Source organism: Drosophila persimilis, unplaced genomic scaffold (genome assembly GCF_003286085.1).
Source record: "Drosophila persimilis strain 14011-0111.01,24,50 unplaced genomic scaffold, DperRS2 tig00000520-arrow-pilon, whole genome shotgun sequence".
In the NCBI taxonomy this organism is placed as follows: Eukaryota; Metazoa; Arthropoda; class Insecta; order Diptera; family Drosophilidae; genus Drosophila; species Drosophila persimilis.
In genome coordinates this window covers 678,018-701,605 of record NW_020825317.1, presented here as the reverse complement: position 1 = coordinate 701,605, position 23,588 = coordinate 678,018, and the positions used below count along the sequence as shown (strand labels likewise).

The 23,588-nt window shown below is 38.5% G+C and overlaps 1 protein-coding gene and 1 long non-coding RNA gene across 3 annotated transcripts; one reads left to right on the top strand and one right to left on the bottom strand.

The window, feature by feature from the left end:
• Positions 1-421: 421 nt before the first annotated feature.
• LOC113566086 (E3 ubiquitin-protein ligase RNF185-like) lies at positions 422-22,329 on the bottom strand. The gene is made up of 4 exons (XM_026990063.1): positions 22,305-22,329; positions 1,203-1,795; positions 969-1,135; positions 422-888 (listed from the first exon to the last, which is right to left on the bottom strand). The coding sequence occupies exons 2-4, from the start codon at positions 1,775-1,777 to the stop codon at positions 788-790; spliced, it is 843 nt and encodes a 280-aa protein (XP_026845864.1). The 5' UTR covers positions 1,778-1,795; positions 22,305-22,329; the 3' UTR covers positions 422-787.
• LOC113566087 lies at positions 19,622-23,574 on the top strand. Of its 2 annotated transcripts, none has more exons than XR_003408934.1 (3): positions 19,622-19,966; positions 22,614-22,726; positions 22,790-23,574. It is a non-coding gene; the product is annotated as an uncharacterized LOC113566087 (long non-coding RNA). The 2 variants fall into 2 exon arrangements; XR_003408935.1 differs by lacking the exon at positions 19,622-19,966 and having other exon boundaries at positions 22,514-22,726; positions 22,790-23,134; positions 23,219-23,574.
• Positions 23,575-23,588: the final 14 nt, after the last annotated feature.

Genomic DNA, 23,588 nt, shown 5'->3' with positions numbered 1-23,588 from the left:
TATATACTTTATGCGGTCGAAAACGATTCCTTCTGGACGTTACACACATCCACTTTTACCACAAATCTAATATACCCCAATACTCATTTTGAGTATCGGGTATAAAAATAAAATCATTTTCATTTAAAAGCTTTGGTTCATATTTGCTATTCCCGAAATATAAAAAGCAGCCCTCGTATAAATGTCGCTCGTTATGCAGCAGAGCCCTGCGGTCGGTTCTTCCTGGGATCCGAGCGTAACAAACTTTGTCTTGGTAGAGCTTAGTGCACGTGATGGAATTGGAATAACTTCAATTCAATTTCCTTGTTAGTAGTATTAAAGAAAATTCTATTTGTAAATTAAGAATGATGATCAAAAGTATAATTTGTTACTTAGTTCTGGAGATAAAAGAACATATTGAAATGAAACTATTGAACTAACGTCAGTTGAGAAATTTCGTCATTTGGTTATGTATGTATTTCCGTTTATAATTTACAACTAATTTATAATTATCAATATATAAAGGCGATCCAGAGCATACAGAAATAATTGGTTTTTTAATAATAATATTGTGGGGCCACACCCACAACTAAACCCTTTTTGTGGTTTTTTCATTCAGGACGCTGAATATTTTTTGTGAATTGATCGCATTATAACCAGTAAACTCGGATTTCAATGCACTGGTGTGTGATAGTTTCGTAATTGCTGAAATTCCGCTGCTGGAACTGCTTTTTGATGTTTTGCGATTTTCCTTAACGGTTTAATGTCAATGGTGTTGTTCTCATTTTCATATACGGCTGTGTGATTTTTATGCAAAGAGTAACCATCCGATGCACAGAAAAGCCAAATAAAGAAACAGCTTGGAAAGTGTCTGTTCGTCTTCGTATTGCGTGGTGCCGCGATTGGCAGCTAAAAGTTAGAGAGAAGTAGGCAAATAAAGAGACTGGCCATACGACATAGGAAAAGAACAATAAAGCAAACGAACTCACCAGGCGGACGCGGTTCACCAAAATTAAGTGAAGATGTAATAAAACCAAAAGGAAAAGCGCCAATGCCAAACGACATATGAAACCCATCACCAAATCCAAAGCCAGGGAAACCAGGCACCGGTTCTGGCTCGGTGCGGTGGCCAGCGGGTCGTGGGGGAACTTTATTGCTGTAGAAATAAAGAAGCAAATATCATTGTTAAATTTTTGTTTGTTTATTTCTTAAGTTGTATTCACCGAGGATCCTCTTGCCGCGTGCTATTTCGACCATAAAGTGGTATGACTTTGTCTTTGTCAACTGCAGCCTTGCATACGGGGCAGAGTTTACGACTGGGACGCGTCAATAGCCACTGGTGTAAGCAGGGCCAGCAGAACAAATGTCCGCACATGCTAACCACGGCATCTTTTGCTGTGTCCAAGCATATGTTACACTCATAAAGTGATTCATCACTATGTTCCTTATCGTTAGAACTGTTGCCAGTTGTTTCCTTTTTATCAGCACTTAAGCCTGGCTCAGAGTCAGTCGGTACTGACTGTGCAGTCCCAGAATCGTCAGATTTATTCAAATCAGCAATGTTTCCACCAGCAAGAGAACTCCCCGAAAATGAGTACGATGTACTGGAAGCAGCCCCTTCTTCCTCCGAAACTACCAACGTGGGCCTTCCAAACTGTCGCAATTGAGTTGTAATATGTTCATTATGTTTTTCATTGTTCAGATGCTCTGTGACTGTGTCAGTACTGTTGACGTTGCTGCTTCCACTATATGTTGAGTTGGGCTGCTCCAGTATTGCAGCCAGTTGCGGCATTTCCATGGTTGATCCAGGCTTTCACTTTATAAGCAGGGACCATAATCATTATAAATTATATTTAAAAAATCACAAAATTAAAATGTAAATTAAGTTTAAAGAACATTCTTCGGTGACATTATTTTTATAAATTATACTAGGCAACAAAATTTAACATTTTATTTACACTTCTAAGCAAACCAACGTTTTCTGATAGATTTGGCGCTAACATTTTATACCCGATACTCAAAATGAGTATTGGGGTATATTAGATTTGTGGTAAAAGTGGATGTGTGTAACGTCCAGAAGGAATCGTTTCCGACCCCATAAAGTATATATATTCTTGATCAGCATCAATAGCCGAGTCGATTGAGCCATGGCTATCTGTCCACAAACGACGAAAATCTGTGGCATCCACAATTTTAAAAATACGAAAAAGCCAAAAACGCAATCGTACAGAATGACCATATCTTCTAGACTGCAGAACCTGAATTGGATCGTATCCTTATTATAGCCAGAATGAAGAAAACAATTTCGTTTTTTCTCGCCCTGTCTCTCTCTAACACACACGTATCATAGGCTTGGCTTAGCGTAAAACATTAGCGCCTCGATCTCAGAGACTATAAAAGCTAGAGCAACCAAATTTTTGATCCACACTCCTGTGATATCGGACCATGACGAGTTAGTTTTAAAAATTCCGCCACACCCCCTTCCGCTCCCTCAAAGGACGAAAATCTGGGGCATCCACAAATCTCAGAGACTATTCAGATCGGATTATTATTATAGCCAAAAGTAACAAATCAATTTTCAGTGGCTACACAGCGGCCGTCGACACGTTCTGACTGATTTTCTGTCGCTATCGTTTAATGTAGCCATACTGATTATGTATCGGATATAAATGTAGTGTTGCGGTCGCAGCTGCAACTCACAGCGTTCCCCCTCATATTTTTCTGTTGTATGGTTTTTTTTAAATTGAAAAAAACTGTTATTTTATTAATGTTTTTTTTTTGAGCTAGTGCTTCTTTTTTCCTCTAACTTTAGCATCTTACATCTGGTTGTGTTAAACTTTACACTGAACTATTGAACTAGCCACTGCAAATTGATTTGTTCATTCTGGCTATAATAACACAAGTTCACAAATTAGGGTCAATTTTTTGACCCGAGCAGATGATAACGATTTTTACCGTTATTTGGTGCCCTAAACTCAGATCTTCAAACCGTTTGTCAAGAATGGTTTTAGTTATCGAGTTCGCGGATGGTGGCGGTACTGCGCTCTTATAACAGCTGTCAACTGACTACGTTGCATCGAACATCGTTCGGAATTTGTTTTTGTACTGTAATTGTGCTAAACTTGTAAACGTTGTACAGAGGCTGTTATATGCTCCGAAAACGTGGGAAAATCGGTAACTACAAATCACCGGATTACAAACCACAAGATTGGAGCTCGAATGTCTCTCAAGATACATTTTCTGCATTCACATCTTTCCCACAAAACTTTGGCAGTACGAGCGACGAGTAAGGAGAGCGGCTACATCAAGATATAGCGAAAATCGAAAGGCGATACCAAGGATTTGGGACGAAGGCATGATGAGCGACTACTGTTGGACCCTATTTCGAAAACTAGAACCAATTTAAAAAAACGGGCTGCTGATTTGGATTCAGCCTCCGAATCTACTTCATAGTTTTCTCGTATCTTTAAAGTTTTGGATGCCACACATTTTCGTCCTTTGTGGAGGCGGAGAGAAATTTTGAAATACTCTTGTGACAGTGTGACATTACAGGAGTCCGGATAAAAAATATGGTTGCTCTTGCTCTTATAGTCTTTAAGAACTAGGCGTCAAACAGATGGATAGACAGACGTCGCTATATTGACTCGGTTATTCATGCTAATCAAGAATATATATACTTTATGGGGCCGGAAACGCTTCCTTCTTGTGCTTGTAACAGCACAAATGTGCATGTAACAGCACAAATGTGCATGTAACAGCACACACTGCATGTAACATCACAGACTATGCTTGTAACACGAAAGTACCAGAAACCTGGGTAAGCTAAGAGCGGTTTCCCGCCACATTCAATTCAAAATGTAGGTACAACAAATTCATTTTTCGATTTAACTTTCAATATGCATGCTGTTACTTACAGTTTGTAAGACATGCATTTAAGATATCTTGATCTTCTTAACTTGCGCACTTTTTGCCGTCTTTTTACTTCAAAACAAAAAATTGAAAAAATAAAAGCATTTTTATCACGCTGTATACGTTCAAAGCAACCAGGTCAGCTGTTTTTGTTTGCCAGATCCGATGAGAAATTGAAACATATCGATACCAAAAATTTGTAAAACCGGGAGCCCCTAAACCGAAATCTAAACGTAAGGCTGAAAACATAAAGTACATCTAATTCTGTTTTTACACGGTAGATTGGTTCCTGATAAAACCATGTAAAAAAGATATTGATCGTATACAAAAATTGGTTATTGGTTCCTTATCTCTAAAACCTATTAAAATTAGGAAACATTGGAAAATTAAGTTTGCGTATAAAAAATGTCTTTACCAAACTCGTCTGATTGCATTGATAGTTCCCAAACACATTTCAACACATTTCTATTGCAAAAATTGAATCCCCTTAAATTTCCACAAAATAGGAATTCCCCTAAATGTTTGATATCTACAATTGCTCTGACCAGTAAATTTGCTTGTATGTACATATGTATATACATATACACAAAAAAAACGAGGGGGAACGTTGTGAGTTGCTGCGGACACCGCAACTCTACATTTATACCCGATACTAAGTCAGTATGGCTCTCCTCCGGCAGACGCCGCTAATATTAAACGACACGACAAAGAGTGCGTGCGAGAGAGACAGAAAATCAGTCTGAGCGTGACGTCGGGCGCTGCGTAGCCACTAAAAATAGATTGGTTCCTTTTGGCAACAAAAATGATCCGATCTGATCCAGATTCAGCAATCTGATAGATATGGTCATTATCTATGATTCTGCGTTTTTAGTTTTTTCGAATGTGCAATATTGTGGATGCAACAGATTTTCGTCCTTTGTGGGGGCGGAAGGGGGTGGGGCGAAATTCTGAGATATACGTTTTATAGTGAGATTTAACAGAAGTTCGGATACCAAATTTGGTTGCTCTGGCTCTTATAGGTTCTGAGATCCTTGAACTCATATTTTGCAATTGGCAAAAACGAGCATGAAACCTGTGTGTTAGAGAGAGACAGAGCGAGAAAGAATGAAATTGTTTTCTTGATTCTGGCTATAATAATTATACGATCTGGTTGAGATTTTACACTCTAGAACATATAGTCATCCTCTACGATTCTGCGTTATTGGTTTTAGCTAGAGCTCTTATAGTCTTTGAGCACTAGGCGGTGAAGGGGACGGAATACTCATTTTTAGTATCGGGTATAACGAGGGGGAACGTTGTGAGTTGCTGCGGATACCGCAACTCTACGTTTATACCCGATACTTAGTCAGTATGGCTCTCCTCCGGCAGACGCCCCTAATATTAAGCGACACGACAAAGAGTGCGTGCGAGAGAGACAGAAAATCAGTCTGAGCGTGACGTCGGGCGCTGCGTAGCCACTAAAAATAGATTGGTTCCTTTTGGCTACAAAAATGATCCGAACTGATCCAGATTCAGCAATCTGATAGATATGGTCATTATCTATGATTCTGCGTTTTTAGTTTTTTCGAATGTGCAATATTGTGGATGCAACAGATTTTCGTCCTTTGTGGGGGCGGAAGGGGGTGGGGCGAAATTCTGCGATAAACGTTTTATAGTGAGATTTAACAGAAGTTCGGATACCAAATTTGGTTGCTCTGGCTCCTATAGGTTCTGAGATCCTTGAACTCATATTTTGCAATTGGCAAAAACGAGCATGAAACCTGTGTGTTAGAGAGAGACAGAGCGAGAAAGAATGAAATTGTTTTCTTGATTCTGGCTATAATAATTATACGATCTGGTTGAGATTTTACACTCTAGAACATATAGTCATCCTCTACGATTCTGCGTTATTGGTTTTAGCTAGAGCTCTTATAGTCTTTGAGCACTAGGCGGTGAAGGGGACGGACAGACGGACGGACGGACAGACGGACAGGGCTCAATCGACTCGGCTATTGATGCTGATCAAGAATATATATACTTTATGGGGTCGGAAACGATTCCTTCTGGACGTTACACACATCCACATTTACCACAAATCTAATATACCCCAATACTCATTTTTAGTATCGGGTATAACGAGGGGGAACGTTGTGAGTTGCTGCGGATACCGCAACTCTACGTTTATACCCGATACTTAGTCAGTATGGCTCTCCTCCGGCAGACGCCCCTAATATTAAGCGACACGACAAAGAGTGCGTGCGAGAGAGACAGAAAATCAGTCTGAGCGTGACGTCGGGCGCTGCGTAGCCACTAAAAATAGATTGGTTCCTTTTGGCTACAAAAATGATCCGATCTGATCCAGATTCAGCAATCTGATAGATATAGTCATTATCTATGATTCTGCGTTTTTAGTTTTTTCGAATGTGCAATATTGTGGATGCAACAGATTTTCGTCCTTTGTGGGGGCGGAAGGGGGTGGGGCGAAATTCTGAGATATACGTTTTATAGTGAGATTTAACAGAAGTTCGGATACCAAATTTGGTTGCTCTGGCTCTTATAGGTTCTGAGATCCTTGAACTCATATTTTGCAATTGGCAAAAACGAGCATGAAACCTGTGTGTTAGAGAGAGACAGAGCGAGAAAGAATGAAATTGTTTTCTTGATTCTGGCTATAATAATTATACGATCTGGTTGAGATTTTACACTCTAGAACATATAGTCATCCTCTACGATTCTGCGTTATTGGTTTTAGCTAGAGCTCTTATAGTCTTTGAGCACTAGGCGGTGAAGGGGACGGACAGACGGACAGGGCTCAATCGACTCGGCTATTGATGCTGATCAAGAATATATATACTTTATGCGGTCGGAAACGATTCCTTTTGGACGTTACACACATCCACCTTCACCACAAATCTAGCATTTTTGATCAAGAACCATCTTTCTTAAATGAGAAAATAATAAAGGGAAACATGACTATAAAATTACGAAAAAGTTAACCTTTGCTTATTTGAATAGGCTTTCAGATCAAAGGTTATGAATCGATATGTCAATTGGGTAATAAATTCAATAAATCAACAAATCAATAAATTTAGAAAATAATATCGAGATAAAACTATATGGAAATCAGTCTTTTATTGGCTTGGTAGATATTTTGGCGGAAATTCCCATACATATGTATGTGTATACCTACTAGAGCCCTGCACGAGTGCACACTAATTCGTGTTAACATTTAGGAATCCCACTGTGCACAGTATCAAAACATGATTCATGTCTCTTTTTCACACTATCTTTCAATTCATTGTTTTGCTTCATATGCTGACTCATTGACTCAGGGCATAATTGTCGAGTGACTCCTGCCATTTCGCATGACTCGCACTCACACTGTTACGAAAAACGTTGTGACAGAGAGAAAATGTATGTGGTGTCCCTCTAGCTCAATTTGTTGTGCATTGTTTTGCTCACTGCAGTGTGGAATGTGTGAGTCAAACGAATCGAAAGAAAAGAAAACGTCAAAAAGCTAACGAGATAGACATTTTCATTTAATTTTCTGTCGCTGCTTGTACTGTTTGCTAATTTCTGAAAATGGAACATTCGATTGTTGGTTCTTTTGATTATGTAAGTTTAGTAGAAATGTACATATGCGAGTGTTTCTATTAGAATTCACAGTCCTTGTCACCATCTGGCGTCGAATTACCACACATGAAAAGATATGAAAATATACGTCAGTTAAAGCTGATGCGCACTTTTCCAAAGATGGAGATGGTAATCAAGATATGTACAGTCAGCACAACATTTATTCGGACACTCGTCTATTTCAACTTTTTTTATAAATAGCTTGAAAAGCACTTAACATTAACAAAAAAAATGTGTTTTTCATTATGAAGATCAAGTTTACTAATACTAATTTTAACCATAAAAACAAAAAAAAACTTTCTTTGGCATATGAAAAAAAACTTAAAAGTATTAAAAGTGCCTTTTTTAAGCACAATTATTCGGACACAATTTAGATTTTACGCAAAAAAAACTTATTTAACCTGAATTTTTCAGCTTTCAATATTTGGTGGGGCCGCCCTTAGCTCCAATAGCAACTAGACGTCTAGGCATACTTTTTACCAAATTATTGTTTTGATTGGGATAAATTTTCTCCCATTCCTTCATCAGAGCCGTTTTAATGGTTTCCTTGGAGGAAATTTTATGTTTTCTAATTCCAGCAAATCCCCATAGAGTGGATCAGATCTGCTTGACTGCTTAACTGCTTGCAGTGATACAACAGCCATTCTTGAACCAAATACGAGGTATGTTTGGGGTCGAGTATTGTTGAAACAAGAAATTCTTCGCATCAAGACCCAATTTTTTGACGCTCGGCATTTAATTTAATTGTCACTCAAAATATTCCTGTAGCTGTGTTTGTCCATCTAAGCCTCAATTAACACCATTTACCCAGGTCCAACTGCTGCTATACACCCCCAAACCATTACATTTCCACCGCCATGCTCTTTCATGGCTTCATTCTCCTTTCTCCATACTTTGGATGGTCCACCATGTCACAAAAACAGAATGACCATATCTTCTAGACTGCAGAACCTGAATTGGATCGTATCCTTATTATAGCCAGAATGAAGAAAACAATTTCATTTTTTCTCGCCCTGTCTCTCTCTAACACACACGTATCATAGGCTTGGCTTAGCGTAAAACATTAGCGCCTCGATCTCAGAGACTATAAAAGCTAGAGCAACCAAATTTTTGATCCACACTCCTGTGATATCGGACCATGACGAGTTAGTTTTAAAAATTCCGCCACACCCCCTTCCGCTCCCTCAAAGGACGAAAATCTGGGGCATCCACAAATCTCAGAGACTATTCAGATCGGATTATTATTATAGCCAAAAGTAACAAATCAATTTTCAGTGGCTACACAGCGGCCGTCGACACGTTCTGACTGATTTTCTGTCGCTCTCGTTTAATGTAGCCATACTGACTATGTATCGGATATAAATGTAGTGTTGCGGTCGCAGCTGCAACTCACAGCGTTCCCCCTCATATTTTTCTGTTGTATGGTTTTTTTTAAATTGAAAAAAACTGTTATTTTATTAATGTTTTTTTTTTGAGCTAGTGCTTCTTTTTTCCTCTAACTTTAGCATCTTACATCTGGTTGTGTTAAACTTTACACTGAACTATTGAACTAGCCACTGCAAATTGATTTGTTCATTCTGGCTATAATAACACAAGTTCACAAATTAGGGTCAATTTTTTGACCCGAGCAGATGATAACGATTTTTACCGTTATTTGGTGCCCTAAACTCAGATCTTCAAACCGTTTGTCAAGAATGGTTTTAGTTATCGATTTCGCGGATGGTGGCGGTACTGCGCTCTTATAACAGCTGTCAACTGACTACGTTGCATCGAACATCGTTCGGAATTTGTTTTTGTACTGTAATTGTGCTAAACTTGTAAACGTTGTACAGAGGCTGTTATATGCTCCGAAAGCGTGGGAAAATCGGTAACTACAAATCACCGGATTACAAACAAGTAATCGACAATTTTTTGAAGAGTTACCACAAGATTGGAGCTCGAATGTCTCTCAAGATACATTTTCTGCATTCACATCTTTCCCACAAAACTTTGGCAGTACGAGCGACGAGTAAGGAGAGCGGCTACATCAAGATATAGCGAAAATCGAAAGGCGATACCAAGGATTTGGGACGAAGGCATGATGAGCGACTACTGTTGGACCCTATTTCGAAAACTAGAACCAATTTAAAAAAACGGGCTGCTGATTTGGATTCAGCCTCCGAATCTACTTCATAGTTTTCTCGTATCTTTAAAGTTTTGGATGCCACACATTTTCGTCCTTTGTGGAGGCGGAGAGAAATTTTGAAATACTCTTGTGACAGTGTGACATTACAGGAGTCCGGATAAAAAATATGGTTGCTCTTGCTCTTATAGTCTTTAAGAACTAGGCGTCAAACAGATGGATAGACAGACGTCGCTATATTGACTCGGTTATTCATGCTAATCAAGAATATATATACTTTATGGGGCCGGAAACGCTTCCTTCTTGTGCTTGTAACAGCACAAATGTGCATGTAACAGCACAAATGTGCATGTAACAGCACAAATGTGCATGTAACAGCACACACTGCATGTAACATCACAGACTATGCTTGTAACACGAAAGTACCAGAAACCTGGGTAAGCTAAGAGCGGTTTCCCGCCACATTCAATTCAAAATGTAGGTACAACAAATTCATTTTTTGATTTAACTTTCAATATGCATGCTGTTACTTACAGTTTGTAAGACATGCATCTAAGATATCTTGATCTTCTTAACTTGCGCACTTTTTGCCGTCTTTTTACTTCAAAACAAAAAATTGAAAAAATAAAAGCATTTTTATCACGCTGTATACGTTCAAAGCAACCAGGTCAGCTGTTTTTGTTTGCCAGATCCGATGAGAAATTGAAACATATCGATACCAAAAATTTGTAAAACCGGGAGCCCCTAAACCGAAATCTAAACGTAAGGCTGAAAACATAAAGTACATCTAATTCTGTTTTTACACGGTAGATTGGTTCCTGATAAAACCATGTAAAAAAGATATTGATCGTATACAAAAATTGGTTATTGGTTCCTTATCTCTAAAACCTATTAAAATTAGGAAACATTGGAAAATTAAGTTTGCGTATAAAAAATGTCTTTACCAAACTCGTCTGATTGCATTGATAGTTCCCAAACACATTTCAACACATTTCTATTGCAAAAATTGAATCCCCTTAAATTTCCACAAAATAGGAATTCCCCTAAATGTTTGATATCTACAATTGCTCTGACCAGTAAATTTGCTTGTATGTACATATGTATATACATATACACAAAAAAAACGAGGGGGAACGTTGTGAGTTGCTGCGGACACCGCAACTCTACATTTATACCCGATACTAAGTCAGTATGGCTCTCCTCCGGCAGACGCCGCTAATATTAAACGACACGACAAAGAGTGCGTGCGAGAGAGACAGAAAATCAGTCTGAGCGTGACGTCGGGCGCTGCGTAGCCACTAAAAATAGATTGGTTCCTTTTGGCAACAAAAATGATCCGATCTGATCCAGATTCAGCAATCTGATAGATATGGTCATTATCTATGATTCTGCTTTTTTAGTTTTTTCGAATGTGCAATATTGTGGATGCAACAGATTTTCGTCCTTTGTGGGGGCGGAAGGGGGTGGGGCGAAATTCTGAGATATACGTTTTATAGTGAGATTTAACAGAAGTTCGGATACCAAATTTGGTTGCTCTGGCTCTTATAGGTTCTGAGATCCTTGAACTCATATTTTGCAATTGGCAAAAACGAGCATGAAACCTGTGTGTTAGAGAGAGACAGAGCGAGAAAGAATGAAATTGTTTTCTTGATTCTGGCTATAATAATTATACGATCTGGTTGAGATTTTACACTCTAGAACATATAGTCATCCTCTACGATTCTGCGTTATTGGTTTTAGCTAGAGCTCTTATAGTCTTTGAGCACTAGGCGGTGAAGGGGACGGACAGACGGACGGACGGACAGACGGACAGGGCTCAATCGACTCGGCTATTGATGCTGATCAAGAATATATATACTTTATGCGGTCGGAAACGATTCCTTTTGGACGTTACACACATCCACCTTCACCACAAATCTAGCATTTTTGATCAAGAACCATCTTTCTTAAATGAGAAAATAATAAAGGGAAACATGACTATAAAATTACGAAAAAGTTAACCTTTGCTTATTTGAATAGGCTTTCAGATCAAAGGTTATGAATCGATATGTCAATTGGGTAATAAATTCAATAAATCAACAAATCAATAAATTTTGAAAATAATATCGAGATAAAACTATATGGAAATCAGTTTTTTATTGGCTTGGTAGATATTTTGGCGGAAATTCCCATACATATGTATGTGTATACCTACTAGAGCCCTGCACGAGTGCACACTAATTCGTGTTAACATTTAGAAATCCCACTGTGCACAGTATCAAAACATGATTCATGTCTCTTTTTCACACTATCTTTCAATTCATTGTTTTGCTTCATATGCTGACTCATTGACTCAGGGCATAATTGTCGAGTGACTCCTGCCATTTCGCATGACTCGCACTCACACTGTTACGAAAAACGTTGTGACAGAGAGAAAATGTATGTGGTGTCCCTCTAGCTCAATTTGTTGTGCATTGTTTTGCTCACTGCAGTGTGGAATGTGTGAGTCAAACGAATCGAAAGAAAAGAAAACGTCAAAAAGCTAACGAGATAGACATTTTCATTTAATTTTCTGTCGCTGCTTGTACTGTTTGCTAATTTCTGAAAATGGAACATTCGATTGTTGGTTCTTTTGATTATGTAAGTTTAGTAGAAATGTACATATGCGAGTGTTTCTATTAGAATATTATATGCACATTTGATTCACAGTCCTTGTCACCATCTGGCGTCGAATTACCACACATGAAAAGATATGAAAATATACGTCAGTTAAAGCTGATGCGCACTTTTCCAAAGATGGAGATGGTAATCAAGATATGTACAGTCAGCACAACATTTATTCGGACACTCGTCTATTTCAACTTTTTTTATAAATAGCTTGAAAAGCACTTAACATTAACAAAAAAAATGTGTTTTTCATTATGAAGATCAAGTTTACTAATACTAATTTTAACCATAAAAACAAAAAAAAACTTTCTTTGGCATATGAAAAAAAACTTAAAAGTATAAAAAGTGCCTTTTTTAAGCACAATTATTCGGACACAATTTAGATTTTACGCAAAAAAAACTTATTTAACCTGAATTTTTCAGCTTTCAATATTTGGTGGGGCCGCCCTTAGCTCCAATAGCAACTAGACGTCTAGGCATACTTTTTACCAAATTATTGTTTTGATTGGGATAAATTTTCTCCCATTCCTTCATCAGAGCCGTTTTAATGGTTTCCTTGGAGGAAATTTTATGTTTTCTAATTTTTTTTCCAGCAAATCCCCATAGAGTGGATCAGATCTGATGACTGCTGCGGCGTTTTTAACTGCTTGCAGTGATACAACAGCCATTCTTGAACCAAATACGAGGTATGTTTGGGGTCGAGTATTGTTGAAACAAGAAATTCTTCGCATCAAGACCCAATTTTTTGACGCTCGGCATTTAATTTAATTGTCACTCAAAATATTCCTGTAGCTGTGTTTGTCCATCTAAGCCTCAATTAACACCATTTACCCAGGTCCAACTGCTGCTATACACCCCCAAACCATTACATTTCCACCGCCATGCTCTTTCATGGCTTCATTCTCCTTTCTCCATACTTTGGATGGTCCACCATGTCACAAAAACAGAATGACCATATCTTCTAGACTGCAGAACCTGAATTGGATCGTATCCTTATTATAGCCAGAATGAAGAAAACAATTTCATTTTTTCTCGCCCTGTCTCTCTCTAACACACACGTATCATAGGCTTGGCTTAGCGTAAAACATTAGCGCCTCGATCTCAGAGACTATAAAAGCTAGAGCAACCAAATTTTTGATCCACACTCCTGTGATATCGGACCATGACGAGTTAGTTTTAAAAATTCCGCCACACCCCCTTCCGCTCCCTCAAAGGACGAAAATCTGGGGCATCCACAAATCTCAGAGACTATTCAGATCGGATTATTATTATAGCCAAAAGTAACAAATCAATTTTCAGTGGCTACACAGCGGCCGTCGACACGTTCTGACTGATTTTCTGTCGCTCTCGTTTAATGTAGCCATACTGACTATGTATCGGATATAAATGTAGTGTTGCGGTCGCAGCTGCAACTCACAGCGTTCCCCCTCATATTTTTCTGTTGTATGGTTTTTTTTAAATTGAAAAAAACTGTTATTTTATTAATGTTTTTTTTTTGAGCTAGTGCTTCTTTTTTCCTCTAACTTTAGCATCTTACATCTGGTTGTGTTAAACTTTACACTGAACTATTGAACTAGCCACTGCAAATTGATTTGTTCATTCTGGCTATAATAACACAAGTTCGCAAATTAGGGTCAATTTTTTGACCCGAGCAGATGATAACGATTTTTACCGTTATTTGGTGCCCTAAACTCAGATCTTCAAACCGTTTGTCAAGAATGGTTTTAGTTATCGATTTCGCGGATGGTGGCGGTACTGCGCTCTTATAACAGCTGTCAACTGACTACGTTGCATCGAACATCGTTCGGAATTTGTTTTTGTACTGTAATTGTGCTAAACTTGTAAACGTTGTACAGAGGCTGTTATATGCTCCGAAAGCGTGGGAAAATCGGTAACTACAAATCACCGGATTACAAACAAGTAATCGACAATTTTTTGAAGAGTTACCACAAGATTGGAGCTCGAATGTCTCTCAAGATACATTTTCTGCATTCACATCTTTCCCACAAAACTTTGGCAGTACGAGCGACGAGTAAGGAGAGCGGCTACATCAAGATATAGCGAAAATCGAAAGGCGATACCAAGGATTTGGGACGAAGGCATGATGAGCGACTACTGTTGGACCCTATTTCGAAAACTAGAACCAATTTAAAAAAACGGGCTGCTGATTTGGATTCAGCCTCCGAATCTACTTCATAGTTTTCTCGTATCTTTAAAGTTTTGGATGCCACACATTTTCGTCCTTTGTGGAGGCGGAGAGAAATTTTGAAATACTCTTGTGACAGTGTGACATTACAGGAGTCCGGATAAAAAATATGGTTGCTCTTGCTCTTATAGTCTTTAAGAACTAGGCGTCAAACAGATGGATAGACAGACGTCGCTATATTGACTCGGTTATTCATGCTAATCAAGAATATATATACTTTATGGGGCCGGAAACGCTTCCTTCTTGTGCTTGTAACAGCACAAATGTGCATGTAACAGCACAAATGTGCATGTAACAGCACAAATGTGCATGTAACAGCACAAATGTGCATGTAACAGCACACACTGCATGTAACATCACAGACTATGCTTGTAACACGAAAGTACCAGAAACCTGGGTAAGCTAAGAGCGGTTTCCCGCCACATTCAATTCAAAATGTAGGTACAACAAATTCATTTTTTGATTTAACTTTCAATATGCATGCTGTTACTTACAGTTTGTAAGACATGCATCTAAGATATCTTGATCTTTTTAACTGGCGCACTTTTTGCCGTCTTTTTACTTCAAAACAAAAAATTGAAAAAATAAGAGCATTTTTATCACGCTGTATACGTTCAAAGCAACCAGGTCAGCTGTTTTTGTTTGCCAGATCCGATGAGAAATTGAAACATATCGATACCAAAAATTTGTAAACCCGGGAGCCCCTAAACCGAAATCTAAACGTATTGGCTGAAAACATAAAGTACATCTAATTCTGTTTTTACACGGTAGATTGGTTCCTGATAAAACCATGTAAAAAAGATATTGATCGTATACAAAAATTGGTTATTGGTTCCTTATCTCTAAAACCTATTCAAATTAGGAAACATTGGAAAATTAAGTTTGCGTATAAAAAATGTCTTTACCAAACTCGTCTGATTGCATTGATAGTTCCCAAACACATTTCAACACATTTCTATTGCAAAAATTGAATCCCCTTAAATTTCCACAAAATAGGAATTCCCCTAAATGTTTGATATCTACAATTGCTCTGACCAGTAAATTTGCTTGTATGTACATATGTATATACATATACACAAAAAAAACGAGGGGGAACGTTGTGAGTTGCTGCGGACACCGCAACTCTACATTTATACCCGATACTAAGTCAGTATGGCTCTCCTCCGGCAGACGCCGGTAATATTAAACGACACGACAAAAAGTGCGTGCGAGAGAGACAGAAAATCAGTCTGAGCGTGACGTCAGGCGCTGCGTAGCCAGTGCAAATTGATTTGTTCCTTTTGGCTACAAAAATGATCCGATATGATCCAGATTCAGCAATCGGATAGATATGGTCGTTATCTATGATTCTGCGTTTTTAGTTTTCTCGAATCTGCAATATTGTGGGTGCAACAGATTTTCGTCTTTTGTGGAGGCGGATGGGGGTGGGGCGAAATTCTGAGATATACGTTTTATAGTGAGATTTAACAGAAGTTCGGATACCAAATTTGGTTGCTCTGGCTCTTATAGGTTCTGAGATCCTTGAACTCATATTTTGCAATTGGCAAAACCGAGCATGAAAAATGTGTGTTAGAGAGAGACAGAGCGAGAAAGAATGAAATTGTTTTCTTGATTCTGGCTATAATAATTATACGATCTGGTTGAGATTTTACACTCTAGAACATATAGTCATCCTCTACGATTCTGCGTTATTGGTTTTAGCTAGAGCTCTTATAGTCTTTGAGCACTAGGCGGTGAAGGGGACGGACAGACGGACGGACGGACAGACGGACAGGGCTCAATCGACTCGGCTATTGATGCTGATCAAGAATATATATACTTTATGCGGTCGGAAACGATTCCTTTTGGACGTTACACACATCCACCTTCACCACAAATCTAGCATTTTTGATCAAGAACCATCTTTCTTAAATGAGAAAATAATAAAGGGAAACATGACTATAAAATTACGAAAAAGTTAACCTTTGCTTATTTGAATAGGCTTTCAGATCAAAGGTTATGAATCGATATGTCAATTGGGTAATAAATTCAATAAATCAACAAATCAATAAATTTAGAAAATAATATCGATATAAAACTATATGGAAATCAGTTTTTTATTGGCTTGGTAGATATTTTGGCGGAAATTCCCATACATATGTATGTGTATACCTACTAGAGCCCTGCACGAGTGCACACTAATTCGTGTTAACATTTAGGAATCCCACTGTGCACAGTATCAAACGAGGGGGAACGTTGTGAGTTGCTGCGGACACCGCAACTCTACAGTTATACCCGATACTAAGTCAGTATGGCTCTCCTCCGGCAGACGCCGCTAATATTAAACGACACGACAAAGAGTGCGTGCGAGAGAGACAGAAAATCAGTCTGAGCGTGACGTCGGGCGCTGCGTAGCCACTAAAAATTGATTTCTTGCTTTTGGCTACAAAAATGATCCGATCTGATCCAGATTCGGCAACCGGATAGATATGGTCATTGTCTATGATTCTGCGTTTTTAGTTTACTCGATTTTGCAATATTGTGGATGCAACAGATTTTCGTCCTTTGTGTGGGCGGAAGGGGGTGGGGCGAAATTTTGAGATATACGTTTTATAGTGAGATCTAACAGGAGTGCGGATACCAAATTTGGTTACTCTAGCCTTAATAGTCTCTGAGATTTATGAATATCCCCAGATCTGCATCCTTTGCGGGGGCGGAAGGGGGGTGTGGCGAAATTTTGAAACAAACTCGTCTCGGTCCGATATATTAGGAGTGTGGATACCAAATTTGGTTGCTCTAGCTTTTATAGTCTCTGAGATCTAGGCGCTAATGTTTTACTCTAAGCAAAGCCGCCTATGCTACGTGTGTGTTAGAGAGAGACAGGGCGAGAAAAAATGAAATTGTTTTCTTGATGCTGGCTATAATAATAATACGATCCAATTCAGATTCCGCAGTCTAAAAGATATCGTCATTCTCTACGATTCTGCGTTTTTGGTTTTCTCGTATCTTTAAAATTGTGGATGCCACAGATTTTCGCCCTTTGTGGGGGCGGAAGTGGGCGGGGCAAAGTTTTGAAATATTTTTGTAGCAGTGACATATCACAGAAGTCTGGATCCAAAACATCGTTGCTCTAGCTCTTATAGTCTTTGAGCATTAGGCGCTGAAGGGGACGGACAGACGGACGGACGGACAGACGGACAGACGGACAGACAGACATGGCTCAATCGACTCGGCTATTGATGCTGATCAAGAATATATATACTTTATGGGGTCGGAAACAATTCCTTCTGGACGTTACACACATACACTTTTACCACAAATCTAATATACCCCAATACTCATTTTGAGTATCGGGTATAAAAACATGATTCATGTCTCTTTTTCACACTATCTTTCAATTCATTGTTTTGCTTCATATGCTGACTCATTGACTCAGGGCATAATTGTCGAGTGACTCCTGCCATTTCGCATGACTCGCACTCACACTGTTACGAAAAACGTTGTGACAGAGAGAAAATGTATGTGGTGTCCCTCTAGCTCAATTTGTTGTGCATTGTTTTGCTCACTGCAGTGTGGAATGTGTGAGTCAAACGAATCGAAAGAAAAGAAAACGTCAAAAAGCTAACGAGATAGACATTTTCATTTAATTTTCTGTCGCTGCTTGTACTGTTTGCTAATTTCTGAAAATGGAACATTCGATTGTTGGTTCTTTTGATTATGTAAGTTTAGTAGAAATGTACATATGCGAGTGTTTCTATTAGAATATTATATGCACATTTGATTCACAGTCCTTGTCACCATCTGGCGTCGAATTACCACACATGAAAAGATATGAAAATATACGTCAGTTAAAGCTGATGCGCACTTTTCCAAAGATGGAGATGGTAATCAAGATATGTACAGTCAGCACAACATTTATTCGGACACTCGTCTATTTCAACTTTTTTTATAAATAGCTTGAAAAGCACTTAACATTAACAAAAACGAGGGGGAACGTTGTGAGTTGCTGCGGACACCGCAACTCTAGAGTTATACCCGATACTAAGTCAGTATGGCTCTCCTCCGGCAGAGGCCGCTAATATTAAACGACACGACAAAGAGTGCGTGCGAGAGAGACAGAAAATCAGTCTGAACGTGACGTCATGCGCTGCGTAGCCACTGCAAATTGATTTGTTTCCTTTGGCTATAAAAATGATCTAATCTGATCCAGATTCAGCAATCTGATAGATATGGTCGGTATCTATGATTCTGCGTTTTTAGTTTTCTCAAATCTGCAATATTGTGGATGCAACAGATTTTCGTCCTTTGTGGGGGCGGAAGAGGGTGGGGCGAAATTTTGAGATAAAGGTTTTATAGTGAGATCTAACAGAAGTGCGGATACCAAGTTTGGTTACTCTAGCTTTAATAGTCTCTGAGATTTGTGAATATCCCCAGATTTGCATCCTTTGCGGGGGCGGAAGGGGGTGTGGCGAAATTTTGAAACAAACTCGTCTCGGTCCGATATATTAGGAGTGTGGATACCAAATTTGGTTGCTCTAGCTTTTATAGTCTCTGAGATCTAGGCGCTAATGTTTTACTCTAAGCAAAGCCGCCTATGCTACCTGTGTGTTAGAGAGAGACAGGGCGAGAAAAAATGAAATTGTTTTCTTGATGGTGGCTATAATAGTAATACGATCCAATTCAGATTCTGCAGATATGGTCATTCTCTACGATTCTGCGTTTTTTGTTTTCTCGTATCTTTAAAATTGTGGATGCCACAGATTTTCGCCCTTTGTGGAGGCGGGGCAAAGTTTTGAAATATTTTTGTAGCAGTGACATATCACAGAAGTCTGGATCCAAAACATCGTTGCTCTAGCTTATATAGTCTTTGAGCATTAGGCGCTGAAGGGGACGGACAGACGGACGGACGGACAGACAGACATGGCTCAATCGACTCGGCTATTGATGCTGATCAAGAATATATATACTTTATGGGGTCGGAAACGATTCCTTCTGGACGTTACACACATCCACTTTTACCAAAAATCTAATATATCCCAATACTCATTTTGAGTATCGGGTATAAAAATGTGTTTTTCATTATGAAGATCAAGTTTACTAATACTAATTTTAACCATAAAAACAAAAAAAAAACTTTCTTTGGCATATGAAAAAAAACTTAAAAGTATAAAAAAGGCACTTTTTTAAGCACAATTATTCGGACACAATTTAGATTTTACGAAAAAAACTTATTTAACCTGAATTTTTCAGCTTTCAATATTTGGTGGGGCCGCCCTTAGCTCCAATAACAACTAGACGTCTAGGCATACTTTTTACCAAATTATTGTTTTGATTGGGATAAATTTTCTCCCATTCCTTCATCAGAGCCGTTTTAATGGTTTCCTTGGAGGAAATTTTATGTTTTCTAATTTTTTTTCCAGCAAATCCCCATAGAGTGGATCAGATCTGATGACTGCTGCGGCGTTTTTAACTGCTTGCAGTGATACAACAGCCATTCTTGAACCAAATACGAGGTATGTTTGGGGTCGAGTATTGTTGAAACAAGAAATTCTTCGCATCAAGACCCAATTTTTTGACGCTCGGCATTTAATTTAATTGTCACTCAAAATATTCCTGTAGCTGTGTTTGTCCATCTAAGCCTCAATTAACACCATTTACCCAGGTCCAACTGCTGCTATACACCCCCAAACCATTACATTTCCACCGCCATGCTCTTTCATGGCTTCATTCTCCTTTCTCCATACTTTGGATGGTCCACCATGTCACAAAAAGAATCTGGCCTATTTAAATGAAGTTTGGCGAACTCCAAATTTATTTTTTTTGTTCACATCTGAAATGAATGGTTTTCGGCGAACAACTCTACCATGTAATGCAGCACCTTGTAGGCAGCTACGAACAGTTTGGGCAGAAACACTTGCTTGGTTGCTTTCTTGAATGAATTGGCAGTGTTGTTGACGAAATTTTGGGGTTTTTTTTTAACGGTCGACAGTACTTTTCGCTCTTCCCGAGCAAAACTAACATCAAAGCAGAGAAAAAAGCAGATCACAAGGAAAGAGAAGCATTATGCAAGAGAAGTACGCAAAAAGAATCACCGATTACCGTTGCATTTTCTAAGAAAGAAGAATAACCGAAAATGTATCCGAATAATGTGTTCATAATGAAATACAAATTTTTTGTTAAAGTTAAATACTTTTCAAGTTATTTATAAAGAAAATTGAAATGTACGGGTGTCCGAATAAATTTTGTGCTGACTGTATGTATATGACATATATGTGCCATGCAAGGTATATGTATATTCACCAATAAGTGAATTTCATAACATAAACGTTAATCTGCTAAGCCAAACCAAAATACCCACATATATATACAGTAAAGGAAAAAAGTCAACATACAGCACCAACTTTTCAATATTTCGGGCTTTCGCATTGATAACTAAAAAAGTTGGTAGGCCATTATTTAGGACACTTACAATTATCATTATTTAAAAAAAAAAAATTTTTTTTAAAAAATTATGTATACGGAAAGAAGTCTTCATACAGCCTCTATGCTTTTGTATTATAGTTTCAAAGTCATCTTAATATTAATACTTATTATACTTGTGTTATTTGGTGGGTCCACGATTGGCATCTATTACAGCTTGTAGTCCTCGGGGCACCGATGGCAACAAATTTTCGGTTGTTGTCGGCGTAACTTCCGCCCAAGCTCGAATAAGGGCGGTTTTGAGGCTTTTCCGATTGCTGATATCATACTTCCGTACCAATCTTTCTAAAATGTCCCACAGATGTTCGATGGGGTTAAGGTCTGGCGATTGGGGTGGTGAATCAAGCTGTCTTGGGGCATATTACAGCAACCAATCTCGCACAACATGTATGATGTGCTTTGGATCATTGTCCTGTTGGTAGATCCAACTGTTTCCCATGCTTAATGTATCCGCCGATGCTTTTAAATTTTCTTCAAATTTATTCCAACTGGAAGCGATCTATATTCCCTTTCACAAACACCAAATTACCGACTCCAGACGACGCCGTAGCGCTCCAAACCGTTACACTACCGCATCCAGCTTGACGGTGGGTATCATCTTTATAGGGTCAAAATCTTTGCCATTCTCCAAAATTTGGAGTTATCAGGTTTATCAGTAAATAAAACACTTTTCCAAAAGTCTTGATCCTTATTTAAGTGTACTTTTTCGAATTCCAGGCGAAACATCCGATTCTTTTCAGAAATCAAAGGTTTCATCACCATCCTTGTGCAAAAAATTGGCAATTGTTTTTGAGTGAATTTTTTCACATCGTTTAAAAAAATTTTTTTTTCTCAAATATAAATAATACAAAGTGTCCTAAATAATGGCATACCAATTTTCTTAATTCTCATTGCGAAAACCAGAAATATTGAAAAATTGGTGCTGTATGTTGACTTCTTTCCTTTACTGTATACATATGTTTATAGGAGAGTGATTGGCACGCAAACATTCATATGTACATACATATGTTTTGCAGTGTGTTTGTGAGCGTAGACAGCAGGCAAAACGGAACATTAGTGATGCCAACCAATGTTATACACGTGTGAACGAGCTGCAGCACACTTTCCATTGCACATAAAATAGGACCTTGCCGAATAACTATAATATACATATATTGGCATATTTAAGTTATCTGTATGCTTCCACGATGCTACTAAAGCAAGGTCTATTTTGGCCTTTTTCACTCTTGGTTTATTTGCAAATTTATAGTAATTTGAAAATCTATATATGTACATGTGTACATTTCTATGTACTCGAACGGTTAGCCCGAATAAACACATAAACCAAGGATATTTGCAGTATTTCAATATAACGTTACGTTGTTTACGTACACGGACTGGTTGAAAAAAACAGCGTTTTTTATTATTAAATTTTTCAATTGACGTATCAAAACTTGGTCTAGGTTACGCTAGAGGTGGAGAATTATCGATGGCACTATCGCCACTATCGATGGTTTGGCACTATCGAGACACCATCGATAGTGGCTCGTCACTATCGATAGCACTCGAAATTTTTTAGTTAATGCTTTTAACTGTGAAAAAAGTGTGTGTAATGGCGACTGAAGCGACCTGAAACGCTAATTTTGCCTCATTCGGTGGTACGTTCTGTTGGGATCTGTTAGATTTTTTATTTTTTTCAAGAAAAGGCAATGGAAAACAAAAATACCGCCCGTAATGGTGCCATTATAATAACAAGTCAGTATATGGAGAGCTCATTTGCCACGGAGGAAACTGATCCACTGCTTTGGAAAAAAGTATATATGAATTTATTTAAATAATATATTACAAAAAAAACTTATTACCTTCCTATTTTTTAGGTCAACGAAAATTATGTTCAAATATTAATGCGTATCTGTTACACTTGGCTTGTTTCCCAGAGGGCAACGCCGGCTAGCTGTCGACCCCAAGGCTGGGTAGTTCCCTTGCCCGCCAAATGTAGACAAAGATGGAGACATACTACTCCTCGGGACATCAAAACTAACAACAACCAAAATACAAAGAAAATCATAAACAGACGGCTATCAAGTGGGTGAAGCTTGGGTGTTATCACTTCGCGCGCCCGCCCTACCTGTGATCAACCACAACATTCATTTGTCCACCCTCTGCTGGAACGGCTGCGGCTGGCCCAATCCATGGCTTACGCCACGCGTCCTCCCTCTATTGTAATTTACTCCATCATGTTTCAATATATATCCAAGCTTTAGTAATTATAAGTTGACAATTTCATCTTTCTCATAAATAAATAGAAACACCAAAACGTTCGACACAAAGGCAAACAAGGAAATAACAGCTGAAATTTCGTTCAACCATACGTAATGGAACATGTGTACATGACTGGATCCAGTTTTACGGGAGTTAATTAAACTCGGGCCCATACGGAGATTAACCTACCAAGAGCTCTTGTTAAGGGTCCCCGGGACATAAACAATAAGGAGATTTCCACAAATCGCTCGACCAAATACGGTGGACTGACGGGACCCCCGCGTCACCCACTAAGGGTTAATCTGCTGGAACTGAACAGCTGATTGCAGATTTCGGTTCGTGAAAGGTGTTGGTGTTTTTACATATTTAGTTCAATGGCCAAGATTTTATGTTAAACTGTTTAAGCTAATAATA

What these genes read in the sequence shown, in the direction of transcription:
- LOC113566086 (XM_026990063.1), bottom strand. Translation starts at nt 1,777, where the DNA reads ATGGAAATGCCGCAACTGGCTGCAATACTGGAGCAGCCCAACTCAACA. An exon ending in ACGCGGCAAGAGGATCCTCG is followed by an intron (nt 1,136 to 1,202) that starts GTGAATACAACT and finishes TTATTTCTACAG; the next exon opens with CAATAAAGTTCCCCCACGAC. An exon ending in TGGTGAACCGCGTCCGCCTG is followed by an intron (nt 889 to 968) that starts GTGAGTTCGTTT and finishes TCTAACTTTTAG; the next exon opens with CTGCCAATCGCGGCACCACG.